Source organism: Fusarium poae, chromosome 1 (genome assembly GCF_019609905.1).
Source record: "Fusarium poae strain DAOMC 252244 chromosome 1, whole genome shotgun sequence".
In the NCBI taxonomy this organism is placed as follows: domain Eukaryota; kingdom Fungi; phylum Ascomycota; class Sordariomycetes; order Hypocreales; family Nectriaceae; genus Fusarium; species Fusarium poae.
Genome location: NC_058399.1, coordinates 6,839,542 through 6,860,207, shown reverse-complemented (window position 1 = coordinate 6,860,207; position 20,666 = coordinate 6,839,542). Strand labels below are relative to the sequence as shown.

The window sequence follows — 20,666 nt, the reverse complement described above, 5'->3', positions numbered from 1 at the left end:
GGGTAGCTCGGGTGTCAAGATACGCAATCGCATCCACCCATATCCATACTTTTGTCTCTATCACTAAGCCCTCAATTCAAGGACCTCACTTACATTGACCAAACACCATGGTTCCTCAAATATGGCTGCCCTCAGAACGCTCTAAGGGAGCCGAAAAGAAGGCCCTCATTTACTATATCTGTGGAAACCCAGGGCTTATTGAGTACTACACCGACTTCCTTAGTAACCTACGTGGTCTGCTAGATAAGACGGAGAAGAACACTGCGTACGACATATATGGTACCAATTTACTCGGGTTCAGTGACGATGATCACGAGCCGTTCAATTCAAACCACAAGCCTTGGGGTCTTGATGGACAGGTCGAGGGCATGTACGACAAAATCACGGCAAAGGGAGAAGGTTACGACTTTGTGATACTCATGGGCCATTCTGTTGGGTCATATATTGCGGTCGAGATATTCCATCGACACATGAACAACCCAGAAAGAGCGCCGAACCTCAAGCTACGACATGGGTTCCTTCTGTTTCCTACGCTGACGCACCTCGCTCGTTCTTCCAACGGCGTGCAGTTTGTGTTGCTGCGTCGCATCATTCCCTTTCTCGACACCGTCGCATCTCTACTCGCGCGGCTACTCCTCGGGCTATTGAGCGTAGCCAGCGTGACGTGGATCGTGCAACGTCTTTTGGGCTTCACCCACGCAAGCGCAGACGTCACAGCGCGATGGCTAAAGAGCAGAGATGGTGTGTTGCAGGCAGTTCATCTGGGGCTGACAGAGCTGGAGATGATCTGCGAGGAGAAATGGAGTGAAGAGCTTTGGGCTACAGCTGGAGAGGAGAATGGAGTGCCGAGGTTCTTTTTGTTTTATGCAAAGAAGGATCATTGGGTTCATGATGCGGAGAGAAATGACATTATGGAGAAGAGAGGACATGTGTCAAGGATCGCGGTTGATGAAGGGGATATTCCACATGCATTCTGCACGAGACAAGGTATGTGAAATTCACCGAGGTGATCTGATATTCGCTAACGGGTTTAGATGCGAGTCTAGAGGTCGCGAAGAGAGTATGTGAGTGGGTTAAGGAAATCGATGGACACAAAAACGAATAAGAACAAGGATTCTCTTGCTCAAGGCATATCTTTCAAGCCTCATCACAGCGCTCCAAAGCAGTAGACAATCATAATGATCAATAATTAGACGTGGACCGTGGGCACTGGCGCCGTGATTGCATATACGAAGCTGACGATGAATTCAAGACACATGGCCACCACTTAAGCATAACACGCCGTCTTCTATTGGATCTCGATAGGAAATCTAACTTTTCAGCCACAAGAATATTTCGGTTTTCCACCCCCTGGTTTATTTTCAGCGTCACATCGGTTGTCGGTTCCCCCGCACTGAGCCAAAATGAAAGATCGAGGGGGACGGGGACGCGTAAGGGTTATGGCCTCTTGGCGGGCCAACAACGAAGGAACTTTCGGGATGCGGTCCAGAAACGGAACGGCTCTCAGTGCAGACAAACAGACGTCGACCACTGGAGGCGAGGCTAGCCGTTTGGAGAAGGGAACATGGGTGTGTGAAGATGTTGGAGGTGGCGGCGAGTAACAGCTCAGTGATTGGGTTACTCGGCCGTTGACAGTTGAGTATGATCGAAGTGGGTGTCATCACGATCTGCAATCAGGTACTGACTGTTGTATATTCGTGATATTGTTAACCAGTTGGTCAGGCATTTAATCGCAAGAAACAAGAGACAGATGAGATAATGATCACTGGTATATTCGCTCATATTCATTGTGGTCAAAGACCATTACTATTAACCCGTGAATCGAATCCTGATAATGTTTCCAATTCTCATACACATAATCAATATCGTCCTTTCAACTCGAAAAACAGTGCTTCTTACCCCGTTCGCCTCACCAGATGTACACATTGACTATCCAGTTTGACTACTTGAGGAATCAGCTCTTCATAACTGACAAACTAGTTCCTTAAACTCCTTTACAGAGCAAGGGCAGCGAAAGCAGCCATGGCAAGGGCACCGAGACCAGTGAGGCTAGCAGCGCCGTTGGTCTGCTCAGGGCCCTTGGAAGGGGTGGCAGCGGGGGTGCTGGCGACGGGCTCCTCAGCAGCGGTGGTGGGAACAACAGGAGCGACAGTGGTGGTGGGCTTCTCCTCCTCGGCGGCGGTGGTGGTCTCAACGACAGCGACGCTGGTGCTGACAACGACCTTGGTGGTGGTAGGCTTCTCCTCGGCAGTGGAGGGCTTGTCCTCAGACTCCTTGGGAGGGTTCTTGCAGAGACCCTCGGTAGCGGGGAGGACCTCGTCTTGAGATCATTGGTTAGTATATATGATATAAACTACAAGATATAGAAGGGGACTCACTGATGGCAACGTCGGTACCACACTCGTTAATGACACAAGAGGTAGCAACGGATCGGACAGCGCTGAAGCCCTTGCAGACACAGGCGAGGTCGGTCTTGTCACAGTCGGTCTCGCTGGCGATAGCCTTGTCGAGGCAAGGAAGGGCGCACTTGGGGACGTCGGCAAGAGACTGAGCCTGAGCGGCAACAGCGGCGAGAGCAACGAAAGCGACGGAGTACTTCATTTTGAATGTGTTGTTTGTTTTTTTGTTCTTGTTGTTTGAAAAAGACGAGATACAACGAGTGTAAGAGACAGTGTAAGAGCGAGTGGATGAGGAGGAAGGAAAGAGACTCGAGAAGACGGATGAAGAAGAGGCTTTATGTAGTTTATAGATTCTAGTCAACAACAAGTCGAATCATGTACAACAGGGGTGTATGTCTGTGCGGGTTTGGTTGCCGTTGATCGATTCTCATGGAAGAGAGGAACCAGCCTCTCCTCTCAGCTGCAGCTACAACTGCATGTGGTGCGGTATGCACTTCACTGCAAGTACTGCTTTGGACATCCGTCATGTTCTTGATTCTGAAGCTATTGCCATCCATGTAAACTAGCCAAGTGTGGGTGGAGTATAGAAAAGTGGTCAGGTCAGGCCAGTCCTCCAAGGGTATCAGGTTAGTGGCATGCGACGAGCCGGGCCCGACTAGCTCAGTGAAGATCGTCGACCAATAGGAGATAAGAATAGCAGCAGAGAAACCCAGTGTAAAGAGGGGGTGGTTATTGACAAAAGGTCCAAGTGCATGCAAATGATTATACAGCAACTACGTACGTTTCTGGCCTGTCTATTCCTTTCAACTAACGAGGCCAACGGGGTCGATTACCGAATTCGATACACACATCCGAGTAGATCGACGAGGGGGATCCAGATGAGAAGGAAAAAAACCTGGGGGATGCGGAGAGAGCGAAAGTTGAAGCAAGCACAGGCCTGTACAGACACAAACTGCTCTACAACAACAGCTCGGTATATCCAGTTGATTCACGAATGCCGAAATTGAGAGAGGCAATTCTTTAATGACTCGGGTAGACTCTGTAGAAACCCACTTGAAAATCCCCTAGATCAGGTACAGAGGGCTCACTAATGAAAGGGGCTGCTGCTAGTTGTCAAAGCTAAATGGGTACTTGGTTTTACTAGACGCAGCTACCGGAGTAGAAGTCACCTTGTCCAATCTATTTAACTGAAACCCCTTAACTTAGCAGTGAGCACAGATGCTCTAGAGGCAATTGCTGGATTATTGGTCCGATCGATGGGTTCTATCCGAGACCTGTTCCCACATGATGCCCATTCGAAGCTCGACCCATCAGTATTCGAAGGTCAGAGCACACGTGGAATGGTCCACTTCTGGATATTGAATATTGGTTCCCTCTTGTTAGCTTTACATAGTAGATGTCGATTAATAGATATGGATCTCTATAAGAAACGTGACTCGATTGTGATAGACATCTGTTTGGCTGCTGAAAAACAAGATTTGGAGTACGGACAGAATCCGGGACTCGTCCTGGATTGGGTCACATGCTGACACGCAAAGTTCTATTAATCCCATGGTATTTTTTTTTAGAACCCCGAGGGCCGATGAACGGAACTCAATGGGCCAGAGCCAGTGTCAAAAGTTGGTGAGTTGAATGTGAAAAACAGGTTCTATAAAGTTTAATGAGCTAAAGTTACAGCATACCAACCACTACAACTAGGAGATGGAATGGTACGTCGAAAATGCAGGAACACAACACGCACAAAGGTTGCTAGTTTTTGATTTGATGCAGCATATTGAGATCGGCTTGGTTTGAAGTCAGATGGTGAAAAGACTTGGCTCCAAAGGGTAGAGTCTCAAAGCTTGGATGCTCTATCATGGATGCAACATTACTCCCAACACCTGACTCTTTTGCTCTATTATTCATTTCATATGTTATTGTGATCTGAACTCTGAAGAGAACTTCATCATCTCAATGTTGCAAAAACTTACACACACACTCCTTTAGTAATGGCGCCAAACTCCCCCCGCATCTTCTCCGTCTCTGTGTACGCCTCCACCATCAGAAACAAATAACCCCGGCAGAGACACCCACAACGGGAATAAAAGACCCTGTCGCTTGTCAGGGATCGAGACTGACTGCCTTCCTACCATGGACAAATGCATTATTACCTACTCAACCGCTGCTTGTTCTCGACCGCCACGCCGAGGACTCACATGGGAAAAAGAGTAAAGGAAAGGAACCCACATGTCCTGCGGCACTGTTTATTGCTTGCTTTTTTCTGATCTGAGCTTAGCTGGGGGGACCAACTCGACTGTTGTTGTTGTTGTTGCTGGGGAATCTCTTCGGGAGGAACTGAAGTCGACTGATGCGATGGGGAGAGGACAAGGGATCTTTCATCGCATCGCCTATCCGCCGTTACCGACTTGGCAAACGTTACTAGTGAAACAGGGTTCCTGTTCTCTTTTTTTGCTTTTGTTCAACAATAAAGAACCCATCCCAATATTTGACATTTTTAGTGTTTTGCAATAAGTATGTATATGAGCTGAGATGCAATGCAGGCATAGCCTTTACGAGAACACGATCCATCTTAACATTAATGCAAGTGCATTTACTTATGCATAGGTGCTCAATTATAGACCACACATAACATGCAACCATGAAAAAGGTTGGTGACGAAAAGACACACATTCCTCCGAGATGAGGCTTTATTGCAAGGTACGGAATGTACTTGTCTGGCACAGCACAGCAGTAGGGTAGGTAAGGAACAACATTCTTCGTCATGTCAAATTTCATTCCTGCCAGGTCTAGGATTAAAATAGCCTCAAAGGTTGGAGAGAACAAAACGGCTAGGTTCAATGCAACCATCTCAGCTCGGGTTTGCATACAGGGCCAACATGCGTTGCCACACACTTTTAATTTACATCACTACCGACCATAGAAAAGGGAAGGTTGGGCAATGTTGATTGTTAGACCGAGGGTGAGAGATGAAGCATATGATGGGATCTACATTCAGGTGCCCCTAGAGTCAAAGCAAGACAGTGCTGTAATCTCCGAGACTGAAGTGCCGTGTCGTTTGGATACAGAATCCTCTCAATCCTACCAGCAGCGACAAAGTCCCATGTTTCCTTGATCCGCCAGCTTTTCTACATATTCAACCCTGAAATTACCACCAATCATTACAGTTCACTATCCCACATTCTCTGCCAGAGGGAACCCATGTCTCTTGGCGCTCAACCGTTGACAACAACGTCATTGCAACCGTTCCAAGAATTGCTTTGCGACAGAAATCAACGGCTTTTATTCTTAACCAAGATCACGGCTAGATCTCCAGTGTGACGTACGTCGAGATTGAATGTGCCAGTCTTGTCTGCCCCTGTTCGAGAAGGGTCTATGAAACATGGTGTGACGCACATGTTGAGCAAGATTCCTGGCTAAGATCTTGGCTGGTTATACTGGAGATACTAGAAGTTGAATACAGGTATTTACGGGCGTTGATGTAATACTATGTAGTGAATGGGTCGGCCTTTGCAGGTTGGCATACATCAGCTAAGGCTGTTATACAAGACACCGACCTATCTTGTGGTTGATGAAAGCTAAAACAGGAATATACCTTAGTGATGATACACAGTCAATCAGTAACACGTGCTACTAGAAACTATGTCCCATTGAATTGGATCCTCATCTCGACTTGTATCATAGTCTTGATCGACCACCCGGGTGTCGCAGCGATTGTCCGGGATCCACCCCGGTCTGAGACTCCAAATGTTCGGCCACGGCGCCGAAATCATCGGCCTTTACATCCACTCCGTCCGGGAATTTATGTCGGATTGTCGTATCGATAACATGAGCTTATCAAGAGATATAGACTTGTTGCAGTCTTGCAGATACCTTTCCTAAACAGGAACTTCCGCAACTAACCAATATTCCTCACTAAGAAAGTAAATTTTATTTTCTCGTTTCTTCTATCATGCAAATATCCCATATTGAAAAGCCTTTAGATGTTTTGTAATCCCAACAGATGTCAAAACTTGACTAAGTAGTTGAAGCTCTCTCGCTTGGACCTTCTCACTCTTCTCCAAACATCCCCGACTTCTCGGTCAAATCCACTTTATTCAGAGACCACGAACCAACCGTAAACCTCGGAGCTCTCCAGAGCCTCCAAGAATGGCTTGGCAAGTAACCGTGGGGAGTAACTCCGCATCATGACGGAATCATTCGACAGTTTGGAGAAATATCTAGTTCATGTCAATGTTTTAATCGACTGTTTATAAAGCAAAGAATATCCCACTTGTAATATTGCTCACCATATCCAAGCAGCTCATCAACCAAATACAACCAAAATGAGCGGAAAGACATTTAACGTGGGCATCGTGGGATATGGGTAAGTCAACCTCATAATCATGACATCTCACCACTTCAATCAGCTGACTCAAATAGCATGTCTGCCAAAATCTTCCACATCCCCTTCCTTACTCAGACTCCCCAGTTCAAGCTGCATGCCATCGTCCAGCGATCTCCCAAGGAGGGCAACTCAGCGCCTGCTGACTACCCCGATATCAAGCACTACACAGACTACAAGCAACTCTTTGCTGACTCCGATGTCGACTTGATCATTATCAGCACTCCTCCCAACAACCACTTCGAACTCACAAAGGCTGCTCTCGAGTCCGGAAAGCATGTCTTGACCGAGAAGCCTTTCGTGCCTACTTCTGCTGAGGCCGACAAGCTCATCGAGATTGCCAAGCAGAACGGAAAGCTCCTTATTGTTTACCAGAACCGACGATGGGACTCTGATTTCGTTACCCTCCAGAAGCTCATTTCTGAGGGTACACTGGGCCGTATCTTCCAGTTTGATAACCACTTTGACCGTTACCGAATGGTCCCCTCCAACAACTGGAAGTTGGATTTGCCCATCTCTCAGGGTGGCAGTGCCCTTTTTGATTTGGGAACGCATCTCATTGATCAGGCCTATATCCTCTTCGGCAAGCCTCAGTCTGTCCATGGTCGTCTCCTCTCTCAGCGCAGCGGCAAGTTTGACTTTGAGAACCCCGACGGTGTCTCAGCTGAATTGACCTACCCTGATGGTCTTATTGTCAACATCCGCATCAGCGTCCTCAGTGCCGAGCTTGAGCAGCCTCGTTTCTGGGTCCGCGGTACAAAGGGCAGCTTCCGCAAGCTGGGTCTTGACACGCAAGAAGATGCGCTCAAGGCCGGCACAAAGGCTACTGACGAAGGTTTCGGAAAGGAGGACCCTGCACGATACAAATTGATTGTTGTTGACGAGAACGAGAAGGCCAAGGAGCAACCTCTCTCCTCTATTGAGGTTCCTACTTACAAGGCCTTCTATGCCCAGCTCGCAAAGGCTGTTGAGACTGGAAAGGAAGAGTATGTGCCTGTCAAGGCCAGCGAAGCTCGAGATGTTTTGCAGATCATCGAGGGTGTTTTCGAGAGTGCCAAGACTGGCAAGGACGTTACTTTTGCTTAAAGCCTTTAGGGCACTTCAGATATAATGAACTTAATGAACAATAAAAAAGTAAAGTGTACGCTGCGCGCCTTCCACTATCCTATCGTTACGGAACATATTCTCCGCAGTGTGAGCTGTTGTGCTTTCCTCAACAGATATTTCTTTATGACGTCCTATCGACATTATTGAAGAAAGGAGGCCAGGGCAAAGATCAACTTCTATCACCATTATCTTGAGTCTTTTATGTCAGTAGACCCATCGTCGTCTAGGCGTTCTTATTATTGAAAGCAGCATCATATACACATCAATCATTTACTTCTCCATACACCCCCTTTCTCGCCCATTATGACGAGAAGCCGTGCGAGACTTCCCCGATACTTATCGAGGCGCTTCTTCTCCAACGATACCTCCGAGTCGTCTTTGCCAACCGCTTTTCGACGAGCTAGCCCACCTCCCCAAATCCTATGCCACACGTGTAGCTCCTCTGGTTTGGACGATCTTGAACAAGGATACTACACCCCGCAGCCATCCAAGAGAGAGTGGTATCTCCAGAAAACCAACTGGATCAGGCCCCAATGCCTCAGACTTCTTATCCAACTTTTTCTAATACATAACCATGATAGCGAAGACTATCGAATCGAGGGGAAATTCGCCGACCCAGAAGGTTCCAGGTACATCGATTAGGAACTTGGCCAGACTAGGAATCGTGGACGTTTTGTCTCTCGTTTTGTCTTTCGCTTTGTCGTGATGTCTGTTTGGTCTATGATGATCACGTCCATCATGGATTGGCTGACTCGAGGCGCATACGACCCTTCAGGCCAAGTATGGGGGGAAATGCCTATACGCAGGTCTTCACCCAACGGTAGTGCCTCTGGTTTCGAGGGAGCATATGAAGGCAGGAGTATCGCTCCAGGACTTATGGATACCAAGACACATTCCAGGTTTCTTCCCTTCTTCTTTGAAGTCTGTATTGTCGGTTCAGCTTTTTCTATGGCTCAGGGCCTCATCACGTCTGCAACCCTCCCCATTGTAACGTCGAAGATGAAGCTAAAACTTCTCAGTTTGCGAGGAGCGCGGGTCGGAATGGAACGTGTAGGGCATACAGCCACCACGATAGCGACATTGCTTTTGAAAAGCACGCAAGTTGTTGATCTTGAGATACAGAGAGACCCGAACATTGTTCAATTCAGAAATGAAGTGGAACAGATGATTCAACATGGGAAGCGACAGAAGAAACTGCAACGCGACGTTTTGTGAGTCCTCTTGTCAGTCAACCTAATGTACTGAAGATTAACTATTTTTAGCAAATGCCTCGCACTGTTAACGGCGTATCCAGTCTGTCTACTGCACCAGGGACTAGACAACAAATGTTACGCAGATGTTGATAGCCGCTGCGAAGAAGCCGTGCATCGACTCACAAGGATATACCCTATCACATGGCAAAGTTCTTCGTCACAACTGAGTCAAGCACCTCGATCTAATATAGAGGAAAATGTCGATATCGAGCAAACCCATTTCTTTGAGACATTCTCATTGGAACTGGAAATGGAGTTCCGTACTTCGCGCCGAAACAACCGCCCGTCTTTGGCTGCCCAACATACAATTACCAATATTCGCATGATTCTCGAAAACTTAATTGACGACAGAAACTTGGATCCTCTCAGATCCCCCTTCCTCCGTAAGTGACCATACCCTTAGTAGACATCACGGTTCTCATTATAACAGGCGAGAATATCGATGTCATGGCCATATCAGGTCGCGAGTGCCTGGTCTATTCTTAGAACGATGCAGTACCTGTTGCTTTCCTATGGGTATTGCAAATTGTTGCAAAAGTGATGTTGTTTGCGGTTCCTTTATTCATTAGAATTGACTGGGAGAGCTTGACAGTATCGAAAAGGCTCTTTTCATGTTTCCTAATCGGAGTTGTCGGTGCTGCTGGGCTGACGGTACTCAGCGAGATTGACTGTATGTGGAAGGCTTTTGACAAAGGAATGAATACGTACGCATGGTCACTTGGCATTGCTCAAGAGATTGACGAGCTATTGGCGGGCAAAAACCACAGTAGTCCACGAAAGCACATATACAATACTGGTTATGATGGGGGTCGTCGTCAGGATAGTCGAATGGAGCCGACTGATGGAAAGGTTTCAAAAAAGCTCCCATTCAGAGATATCAAGTCTTGCGACTTCTAGATAGTAAGTAATAGAAGACTTAACCCCCGAGCCTTTATGTTGGAATGAACCACCTGAAAGTCCAGTCAGAACAGCATAAACTAACTCAAGCAGTCAGTCTCTTGAACAGCAAGAGACCAACGTTTCTGATGCCCCGCAGATAGTAAATACACTCATTAAGAAGTAGTTCTAGCCGTGTAACCAAACGAATATAATGACATTGACGACGTCGTTCTGTCTCGCAGCGTACCGAGATATCGTTTTTGAGTTTGAATCAAAGTGAGATTGTCAAGATCATGATTTCACTATCACACAACAACATTGGGCGCGAAATCATTTAGATTGACCATAGTACTAGGTATCCTAAAGAGCAAACCGTGCAACCCCTTCAATTCAAGTATAGCAAATAAAAACAATATGAGCCTCAGACTCATCGTCTATTCAATCGAGATATATCCCCTTCGCAATGCATTTCCTCAAGAACATGCTTCAAAACGAATAAATAAAGTAAAAATCAACAACTCCAATACGTGGTATATATATATATATGTATATTCTTCCCCTATGTGCAAAACCTTTTCGTCTTTTCTTGTTTTTCAGGTTTAAATGGCTAGGATGAATCCTGCAGCGGCTGCGATAGCGACGAAGGCGTTGCTGGCCATCTTTGTCGCAGAACTCTCAATCTGAATCTCGTCGCCGATGAATTGAGGGTCATAGACGCCAGGATCACTGTTGTCGATAGTGCCGTTCCAGCAGTAGTTTGTGAAACACTCTTGGCACTTGTCGGGCACGGTAGTGTTTGTGCGGTCGAAGCTGCGGGCGAGCATGGCGCAACCAACGCAGACGGGCCAGTTTTCGTCGCGGGTGCCGTTAAGCATGGTGGCGACAGCGTAACCGTTTTCGATGATGGCGGAGAGCTCGGAGGAGTTGATGCTCATTTGGAAGGTGGAGATATTGGAGGAGTAGACGTAGGGGTAGTTGGGGATGTAAACGATGAGAGGAGTGGGCTCAGTCATATTGGTGGCGTTGCAGCCGAAGAAGGTTGGGCGGGTGTTGAGGCCGAGGTTGAGGAAGGTGTTCTTATCAGGAACGGGAGGGAATGATGAGCCCTTTGCAATGTCGGTAAGAGAGCGCTCATAGGTAGCAATGGGAGATGCACCGTCGGGCCAGCTGAATTCGGTGTCGGCTGAGGAGTCGAAAGAGAAGACAACGTCAACCTCACGGTCCTTCCGGAGGTGAGGGTAGTAAGGGATGTTCTGAAGATCCTCACCGCCGTCGACGAGAGTGAGACGCTCAGATTCGGCGCTCAGGTTCTCCTCGGGGTTCCAGCCATAGAAGGGGTTAGGGGTCCAGTCGGCGATATCGTTGTTCTCATTGCCAAGAGCGTTGAAGACGGCGGATACAGCCTCGAGGGCAATGTTGGGAACACCATCGGGGACGTAGTTGCTGTCGTCGTCGTTCAGGTACAAAACAATCTGGTTAAAAAGACTGCTAGAAGTTCCCATGACGAAACCGGCGTTGTCGAAGCCAGCAATACAGGACTTGTCCTTGGGTAGCTTTCCCTTGTCGAACTCGGAACCGACGTACTTGAGGGGAACAAAGCCCTCAAGAACAGGGTCGTAGGAGCCAAGCTCCCAAGGAGTAAATTCAAAGTTGGTCGCGTTAAGCGAGATGATCTTCTCGTTGGGCGCGCGACCGTCAGCGACAATGAGAGGCATAGGAGCCTTGCCCTCAGAGAAGTCAGGATCGTCAGCAATAGAAGACCAGGTATAGGAAGGACCACCATCTGTGGCATTGATGAGCTGATATGATAGCATGCGGCCCCAGTAATCTGTGAGAGATCGTTCGTAACCTGCATCTTTCTTATCCGATACAGCGTCGAAAATGGTGTTGTAGTATTGAACCAGTGAGTATCGCTCAGGACCCTCCAGGATCGAGTTCTCTAACTGCCAAAGACCAGGATATTGCACGCTGTCTTGCACAGAGGTGAAGTTGTTCATCATCAGACTACCGACGAGCCATCCACCACCGGAAAGACCTGAGAGATATGTCGCACTTTGCAAAAGACCACCGAGGTTCCCATCCTTGTCGCTACCGTCGGAGCGAATATCCCAAGCCGCCAGCGCACCAGCACCGCACAACATGGCACGATAACCACCACCAGAGACGGCAAGACCAATATTTGGGAGAGCTGTAGCGTTGGTCTCGACATCCTTAAGATACTCTTCGCTGTTGAAACCAGGGATCGCAATTCGTTTCAGAAGATCTCGGATAGGGGAGATGGTCTCGTTTCGGCGCTTCGGAATCCAGTCGCGCTCCATGCTCGAGATTGTAGAGCCATTTCGAATGGTCGGGCGCGTGCTTGGGCAATCGACTTTGGCGGGAACATAACCATCGGGGGCTTGAGGAGTGCCTCGTTTTGACACAGATCGGGCAGAGAAATCTGAGTTGGAGATGGCGACAAAGGCGTCGTCAACTGCGATTAGGTTGCGATTAGCCTCGATCCAGGACCCGTAAATCTGGCAAGAAATGGCACCACAGCACAACAACCTTGATGCGCCTCAAAATGCAATCATGTAATATGCGAGCGCGCGCGATTGGGTGAGAATGTCGACTTACTGGAAGGTCTGGCAGCAACGGGTTGCAGGGCGGCGCTGGCAGCCAGCAAAAGGGCGAGGCCCGAAGTGATGGCCATACTAATTAAGGCCTCGGGCAAGGTGAAAGGAGTGATGAGAAGACGGTAAGCTAAGAAGAGTTTGTAAAGGCGCCAGAAGGAACGAAGTGGATAAGTCGAATTTGAATTGTCGTTGTCGATAAATTGGCTCGAGAATGGTTATGCGATCGGCGAAGATGCTCGGAATAAGATAAAGTTGGTGTTTCAAAGTTGAATGCGTCCAAAATGGCAAAGGGCAAATAAAAAGAAATGCGATATAGAACGAAACGAAGAAGAAAAGAGAGAAATCCCTTCTAAAGAAGAATGAAACGAAAAATAAAGGGAATAGTAAAATGAAATCCAAGAAACACGCGAGGGTTGCTTGTAAGAGGGAAGGATTCAATGTGGGGTGAGAGTTTGATTGGAAACGGTTTCTTGTGATTTTTTTGATCTGTGCTTTTAGTTCTGGCACATGTTTAGTAGTTCGAGACGAGTACATGAATATCAAAACAACTGGCAAAGCAAGTGAGTATATAAATAACAATTAATTCGTTTCTCTCCATTCCTTTTTCTAGTGTCATCAGCCGCCGAGCGCACCATTTTCTTACAGGCGCCCAAAGTCCCTCTCTTACTTTGATGCCAAGACTTGCCCAGCCCTGCGCCGCCTCTCTGAGCTGTATCGGTTTGATGCAATAATAGTACAGGCTGTGTGACTTTTGTGCTTTAATGTAGAGTTGCACTGCGTGTAGCTACGGATAAGTTTTGTTGAACCTTTTGAACTGCAATTGAACGTTGATACTCGTACGTTATCGTCTTGTAACATGACCTTTTGTTGTCCAACTACTAAGTCTACATACAGCTTTTATTAGTCCACAAGTGACAGATAGAGTCGTTATGGGGCCCCCAGAATGGAATAAACACCCTGCACACGAACCAGCCACTCACAAGGCTCAAAGCTGTTCCAGGTACACCCGCTATTGCACCCTAGGGGGGATTATGGATGCCCGCTGAGCTGAGCTGAGCCTCGGGATGGAATGACCTCACCTCAGCCATGGATCCCCTATTCTGGATATTTCGCAAAGGCTGAGTGAGTATTAAGATCCGCGGAACATAAAACGTCAAACGACATTTCCATGAAGATCAAGCACTGGCCATTACCAAAGTCTCGGGGTCAAATGCTCTCCCGCGTACAGAGTACATAGAACGATTACCCCTGCCTAGAGAAATTAAAGGGAATGCCCCAAGCTTAGATTTCCAGAGCCAAGACGGCTTGGCGGCTCTTGTGACGTCTTGTTGTCATGCAATTCACACACAAAGATTCATCCAAAGGGCGCTTAGATACATATTGTACAACACATCTCTGTCGACCAAAAGGTATTGCATCAAGTAAGACAAATGCCATCAAAATTCTCACCATGTCAGCTTCTAAAAAAATAATGGATAACTGTGGATATAAAGTACAGGCCTCTCGTATCACGTTGTGGATTCTCCTCCACTGCACTGCCATCTGTCAGCGGGCATGCATCCATCGTGGATCACCATTTACCACCAAAAGGTGCAATCTCTCGTGTTGAGTGGTCCAGGAACGCTTACCACATCATAATTTTAGCCTGAACCCTTGTCCGCGGACAATTCCATAGCTTCACTTTTTCTCGGCCGATGCGGAGAACTAGAGCGATCTATTCCTCTTTTGCAAGCTTATTGCAGCTGTTATGCTTCAGTTGGTTACCATGTCCTCAAGGTTAGGGCAGTCGACTGCCGGAAGCATAATGTCAAAAGACTTTCTATGCTGTTTATATCAAACCAAACTCTTGGGTTTGGTATTTATTTGTGTTTTAAAGCTGGCGATCTTCTGTACCCGCTAGCATGTTCAGCCCTAGAATATCTGTAGATGTCATCTTATATCCTCTAATAAAAGCATGGGTATCAAATATTGCATTATATATTCTAGATCTGCATGCATGGGCATCAACATATCTCATAGCTGGCTTTAATCAGCAAATTCATCGCCTGCAGGCTCTCGTCCAAAAGTGCTGTTAAACTTGAGGAGGCCAGTCAATCCACCAACCCAAGGGTCATCATCTTCGGTCCTGATCATGCATGGCACACCGCCATGCCACTCTTCACCAGGCCCAGCACGTCCAATGAATTCACCTTCCACCCGAATCTCGGTCCCTGGGGACACTCCGGCGCATCGCTTGCCATCAATGCTGAGATCAAGCTCACGGCCACGGTTCTTCCGGCTCATCCGCAAGGTGACCTTTGTGTCCAGTGGAAGTACTAGCGATCGAAAGCTGAGACTACAAGGGCTGATGGACGTGATAAGAATGGACTTGACTAGTGGATGAACAATAGGGCCGCCCGCACTTAGACTGTACGCTGTCGAGCCAGTCGGTGTGCTGATAAGTATACCATCAGCTGTGGTTTCGGTAAGAAAGTGCCCGTTCTGGTAAATGTCGATAATGGCTAGATGAGGGTGAGATCCTCGATGCACCGATATCTCGTTGATTGCTCTCAATGATGGCGACGGTTCGTGCGGGACTGCTAACGCTTTTGCCCCCGACTTGGCTTCGCTTGATAACGTATCTGACAGCCAATGGTTGATATTGTTTCCCGAGGGATCAAACACGTCAGCCTTGATGCGATGGCGCAGCAGCACCTTGGAAGCTCGCTGAGCTCCCATGCTCTTCCCCTTGTGCCTATCCCAAGCTGTGTAGGATACTGGGGTTGTCTTGTCCCAATCGCCACGAGGGTAGTTGGCTTCGCGTGTTGCAACATCACTGCCACTCATAAACGTTTCCCTCCAAGCCTTTTTGTATTCCCTGAAATCCCATTCTCCGAGAAACCCCAACGTTCCCATGTTGAATGAAAGGATGGGAGGAACAGAGCCATGAAGCTTGTACAGACTAGCAGCTCGGAGAACAGTGCCATCTCCTCCAAATGTTGCAATGACGTCAACCTTGTCTGCCATGTTGGATCGAGAGTCGGAGGCGTAGATTGGGAAATCGAGATGTTCCTTTAGCGATTCGGCGATGCGTGGCTCGAATACAAGGTTGACCTCGGGATACTCATTGTGAAGGTATGTGGAAAACTTGACAACGGCGTCGACAACTGCATCTGAGTACAGCTTGTGGATGATGAGAAGGTTTTGAGGAGGCTTGGGCCAGTTGAGAGATAAAAGTGATGATCCTGGCTTGGTACTTTGGAGGTATCGTGGGTTTATTCTATTTGGTAGTTCTGCAATGCTGCGAATTTCAGAGGTTCGGCGGGCAGAAGTTGTCGATAGAAAACGGCATGTTTGTGGAGTGCAAGTCGAGGTTGGTAGTCGAACAATGAACGAACACGTGGGTCGCTGATAAATTCTGGGCTGAACGGGCGCCAGGCCTCTTATGAAGTGCCTTCTAGACATGGCATGGATGATGGTGCATGGCTTTCAAGAAGAAAATATGCCTGTCCAGGCTGATTAAATTTGACTATAGATGACGCCGAAGACGGCAGCTAGTTGCTTTGCAACTGCTTTGGCAGAATCTATGAAGCTAATGGTGGGCTATTTTCACCGCCTGCCTTCTTAGAGGTAAAGCTTCTGGGAAAGAATGAGGGTACTCAAGCTTGGAGAGTTTTCAAGGGATCAGATCACGGTATCTGAACCCTTTTTATTGACTCGGACATTATAACCTTAAAGATAAAAACTGATCAGGTGAAGAATGTATATGACCTCCACTGTAGAGTGTCTTGATGAACCCCGCGATAGCTTCTGTAGATGTAGATCCAACAGCTGCGAGATCTCATATTACCAGGTTGTGATTGGTCAAATGTCATAGGACCTCAGCCCTCCGACGCATCCGCCTGATGTCACTAGACTACTAACCTGCCTTGCTTGCTGGTAGCAGCTAACGAAGAACAGACAAAGCATGGACGTTATGTAGGTACGGTAGCAATAAGCTCATGCCTAGACATTAATCACATGCTGTAACCTGGACTAGTAATTTTCTTTTGCATCTTTGTCTTTACCTTTACCTGGAACTTTAGCAGGTTTGCGACAGTGTTCGTCGGCTGCCACGAGGCTTATACAGCTGCAGACTGACTGCCTGTGCCACGCGACCCCTCGTCTTCACCTCAGCTCGGCGATATCCATTTTGACGAGGCAAACACGAGATATAACAGTCTTTAGGGCGCTCTTTTATCTGTTTTTGTTCGTTCTCCTCGTCGTGACACCTCGTACGAGCCCATCGGTCGAGATAGACAAACACATTTAAGCAAGCAAGCAAGCGATAGCCAGGCGCCGCCATGGCTGACACCACAAACGCTCACCCGTCAGAGACGGCAGTCCCAGCGCCAGAAGTCCTTGCTGGAATCACTGAAGAGTCGTTGGTCAAGAACGAAAAGCCGTTATCAAAGGAAGAGCATCCGTCGGGAAAGGAGGGCTATGGAACCTTTGTGCAAATAATCCGCGGCTCTTGTTTCGCTCTCTACTTCAATTCATGCATATTCATGTATGCACAGCAAGTCCGTTATCGACCGCATCATGGCTAACATGATGGCAGCATTTTCCTCACCCAGCTCGTCGGTTTGCCGCTGTACTTTGTCAACCGTGACTGGTACTACGCTTACATAGCCATGACCAAGGGCTTCTTTGGTCTTACCATAACTCTCATGACCCAAATCTGGGGCCCGACAACCATTCGAGTTAGCGGTGACGAGTCGGTCGCTGGCCAGATTAAGTTACGGGCCGACGGGGGAGTGCAGTTTGAGTTCCCTGAGCGGTTGGTGCTCATCGCCAATCATCAGGTAGGAGAGGCGATGCGATACGCAAAACGGCCGTGTGCTAATTCTGGTTGTAGATTTACACTGACTGGCTTTACCTCTGGTGGATTGCTTATGCCAACTCCCCAAGCATGCATGGCCACATTTACATCATTCTCAAGGAGTCACTCAAGCGCATCCCAATTGTTGGGTTGGGCATGCAGCTCTATGGATTCATCTTCATGTCAAGAAAGATGACTTCTGATCAACCCAGAATGGCTTACCGCCTCAACAAGCTGAAGAAGCCCAAGGTTGACCCCAATGGGAAGTCTTATATGGACCCGATGTGGCTGCTCTTGTTCCCTGAAGGCACCAATCTTTCCAACAATGGGCGTAGAAAATCGGCAGGCTGGGCGGCCAAGATGGATCTCAAGGATCCCGAGCACGTTTTGCTCCCAAGGAGCACCGGTATGTTCTTTTGTTTGAACGAGCTCAAAGGAAGCCTTGACTACGTCTATGATTGCACGGTCGCGTATGAGGGAATCCCGTAAGTTGTGACCTGCAAGCCCCGTTACACAGCATAAAATCTGTCGACTGACGAACGAATATAGCCGAGGTGGATTCGGTGAAGAGTACTTTGGTCTGGTTAGCACCTACTTCCAAGGGCGACCTCCCAAGTCGGTCAACTTTCACTGGCGCCGTTTCCGACTGAGCGACATTCCCCTCGACGACCAAAAGGCCTTTGATCTCTGGCTTCGCGAGGAGTGGTATAAGAAGGATGCACTGATGGAAGAGTACATGTCAACTGGTCGGTTCCCTCGCATGGAGGGGGGTAAGGTCGATTACATCGAGACCGAGGTCAAGACACGGCAGCCATGGGAGATTCTCCAGCTCTTCACTGTTGTTGGCACTGTTGCGCTGATTTGGCACAACACCAAGAAGACGTTTACGACTATGACAACAGTCTTTCAATAGAAAGAGCCGAGGTTCGGTTGGGATCAGGGCGGTAAGCTTGGGGATGTGTATGGAACCGGACCTTGACGGTTGTGTCTGTCGAAATTTGACGGCTTAAGGTTGCACAACCCTTCAAGGTGAGCTGGAAGGATTTGATAAAGGTGTGAAGGTTTTTCTTGTTTCGGTGTGATGTTGTTTTTGTTGCAGCATAGATGAGATACCGAGGCGCAGTCTGGTTAGAAAGGAGGCATCCAGAAGAGAGGATGCTTCAAGGATTCGGACAGTATCCGAGGGCTGAGAGACGAATTGTATTTCTGAGTTTGACTTGAGGTAGTTCAGCAAGCGTATAGGAACGTACAATTGATAGCTTGATATCCCGAATGACACTTTTGTCGCTACCGAAGGAAGGATCATTGACGGATAATAGAGCCTCGGCGCGTACCGACGTTGGAGCTAGGGAAGGATGCGCAAGCATTGCCACAAAGAGATAGCAATGCTTTTGGGTTGGGTTGCCATGCGGTGTTGCTGCAAGCCTCCCTCAGGTGGCAGCTCTCAAGCGCGGACCAAGCCAAGCCAAATTGCAAACAACCATAAGTTAGCGTCCCCTTCTTTTCAGTCTGTCCAACGAGGAAGAGTCGTAGACTCAAGGTTGGGGAGCTAGGGAGGTGTTCAAGTAGCCTTTCTGGACTGGTTGGACTAGTCGTTTTCTGTCAAGGGTTAGTCTAGATTAACTACGAGCCTCGGCATCCAAGGTCGCTCTATGAAGCGTTATTGGTTCGGGATATCGAGAGATGATGCGGGGGTGGGGAAGAAACGCGGGGAAAGAGATTAAGTTGAGAGGTTTGAGTGTGTGTGGTGTGTCTGTCTTGTCTTGTCTTGTTTTTTTTTTTGACTTGTATCGTTTCCAAGTCAGAGTTGACAATTAGTCTAGGATATCGTGTCCTTGATGGAATGAGATTGGTTTGATGAACAGATTAAGCAGGAGGTGGCTTGAGGCTAAGGGCTTGGGGGTGATGGAAAAGATGGCTTTTGTAATTTGGGTGTAGAAATTAAATAAGTAACAAGGGTGTATGGAGGATTGTAAAATGACTGTGTATTTTTGTTCAGTTTGCCCCAAGTTTAGTCTTTTTGTCGCTCCAAAACGAGAAACAGGTTACCCTTGTTGGTGTAAGTGAGGTCAACAAATACCTAGACAGCATCTGTTGTGTTTCCCACGACTTGTAGTAAAAGGGAAATTGACTTGACACAGCATTTGGTTACTGGTCAATACTACGACAAACAATGCCAATCCCTCGCTTCTAGATTCAGCCCATGCAACACAGAGAGAACATCAGTCAGTGCGCTCAGACAAGTGAAAGCAAGGGGCCTGTCAATTACAGAGGTAGGGAATCCATGCTCTGCAAATGGTTGGTCTGGTCAATAGCCAAGACTGCACTACCCAAGCCTCTTTTTTTTATTTTTTATTCTTCTTTTCTGTCTTTAAACTAGTAAGTGTATAATATTCCGCACCTCGAGAAATACCAAGTCTGCTGATACATTCCCAGCGCAGTTGCATGGCTCCTCCTTCGCATCTTGGCCCAAAAAAGGCAATCCTCCGGGCGTAGGAGCTGGAGCTATTCAATACACTCATGGGAACGAATTACTTTACCCCGCAAAGTTCCCACACCCCGGGTTTTTTATTCCTTCAATATCGTGAGGTGTGGAGCGACCTCCAGGTTTAGTAGGCAGATCTTGCGGGGGAGAGTCACAACGTAGATGGGACATGGGGATAATACTGACGCAAACCTCTCCAAAGCATAGTTACAATACCGATAGCCCTAGACGAGACGCAAAGGGGGTGTGGACTGTTTATCAATTGCTGCTTGGCATTGACCGCCACCCGAGGCATGTTTGTGTTGTTGTATTGGATTGGTCGATAACAGGAGAACACACAGAGAGAACCGGGGTAAAGAGAAAATCCCAGACGTAGGTAGGTATATAAACAAGAGAAGCGACGCATCGTAAACCAACAAAACAGAACAGAATAAACTGGAGACAAAGAAAAACTCGGGGTAATACAAGCAAAGCAATCCAAGCTTGCTTGACCTCTTCAATCCGTGAAACTTGGGACCTTCCTCTTTCTTCAAAAGGGGGGTTGTGTAACAAATCAGGACAACATAATCCTCATCCACTTGCTCATCGTTTTTATCTACTACCTATCCACTATCCCCATTCCCCTCTTCTCTCTCTCTCTCTCTCTCTCTTTCCCTCATCTTCTCTCAACTTCTCACCACATACTACCATCCTCTCGATAATAAACC

At 47.7% G+C, this 20,666-nt stretch overlaps 8 protein-coding genes across 8 annotated transcripts; 5 read left to right on the top strand and 3 right to left on the bottom strand.

The window, feature by feature from the left end:
* Positions 1-107: 107 nt before the first annotated feature.
* FPOAC1_002222 (uncharacterized protein) lies at positions 108-1,601 on the top strand (the record flags this gene model as incomplete). Its single annotated transcript, XM_044846804.1, has 3 exons — positions 108-987; positions 1,035-1,060; positions 1,521-1,601. The coding sequence occupies 3 exons, from the start codon at positions 108-110 to the stop codon at positions 1,599-1,601; spliced, it is 987 nt and encodes a 328-aa protein (XP_044712720.1).
* A 393-nt stretch (positions 1,602-1,994) lies between these two features.
* Positions 1,995-2,601, bottom strand: FPOAC1_002221 (uncharacterized protein; the record flags this gene model as incomplete). The annotated part of the gene is made up of 2 exons (XM_044846803.1): positions 1,995-2,320; positions 2,379-2,601. 2 exons carry the CDS (start codon positions 2,599-2,601, stop codon positions 1,995-1,997), a joined length of 549 nt encoding a protein of 182 aa, XP_044712719.1.
* A 4,120-nt stretch (positions 2,602-6,721) lies between these two features.
* Positions 6,722-7,866, top strand: FPOAC1_002220 (uncharacterized protein; the record flags this gene model as incomplete). Its single annotated transcript, XM_044846802.1, has 2 exons — positions 6,722-6,762; positions 6,819-7,866. The coding sequence occupies 2 exons, from the start codon at positions 6,722-6,724 to the stop codon at positions 7,864-7,866; spliced, it is 1,089 nt and encodes a 362-aa protein (XP_044712718.1).
* A 324-nt stretch (positions 7,867-8,190) lies between these two features.
* On the top strand, positions 8,191-8,529 carry FPOAC1_002219 (uncharacterized protein; the record flags this gene model as incomplete). Its single annotated transcript, XM_044846801.1, has 1 exon — positions 8,191-8,529. One exon carries the CDS (start codon positions 8,191-8,193, stop codon positions 8,527-8,529), a length of 339 nt encoding a protein of 112 aa, XP_044712717.1.
* A 96-nt stretch (positions 8,530-8,625) lies between these two features.
* On the top strand, positions 8,626-10,037 carry FPOAC1_002218 (uncharacterized protein; the record flags this gene model as incomplete). The annotated part of the gene is made up of 4 exons (XM_044846800.1): positions 8,626-9,098; positions 9,150-9,523; positions 9,571-9,607; positions 9,800-10,037. The coding sequence occupies 4 exons, from the start codon at positions 8,626-8,628 to the stop codon at positions 10,035-10,037; spliced, it is 1,122 nt and encodes a 373-aa protein (XP_044712716.1).
* A 581-nt stretch (positions 10,038-10,618) lies between these two features.
* Positions 10,619-12,711, bottom strand: FPOAC1_002217 (uncharacterized protein; the record flags this gene model as incomplete). The annotated part of the gene is made up of 2 exons (XM_044846799.1): positions 10,619-12,492; positions 12,636-12,711. The coding sequence occupies 2 exons, from the start codon at positions 12,709-12,711 to the stop codon at positions 10,619-10,621; spliced, it is 1,950 nt and encodes a 649-aa protein (XP_044712715.1).
* Positions 12,712-14,659: 1,948 nt separating this feature from the next.
* FPOAC1_002216 (uncharacterized protein) lies at positions 14,660-15,965 on the bottom strand (the record flags this gene model as incomplete). Its single annotated transcript, XM_044846798.1, has 2 exons — positions 14,660-15,914; positions 15,961-15,965. The coding sequence occupies 2 exons, from the start codon at positions 15,963-15,965 to the stop codon at positions 14,660-14,662; spliced, it is 1,260 nt and encodes a 419-aa protein (XP_044712714.1).
* A 991-nt stretch (positions 15,966-16,956) lies between these two features.
* Positions 16,957-18,387, top strand: FPOAC1_002215 (uncharacterized protein; the record flags this gene model as incomplete). The annotated part of the gene is made up of 4 exons (XM_044846797.1): positions 16,957-17,162; positions 17,214-17,457; positions 17,511-17,959; positions 18,024-18,387. 4 exons carry the CDS (start codon positions 16,957-16,959, stop codon positions 18,385-18,387), a joined length of 1,263 nt encoding a protein of 420 aa, XP_044712713.1.
* Positions 18,388-20,666: the final 2,279 nt, after the last annotated feature.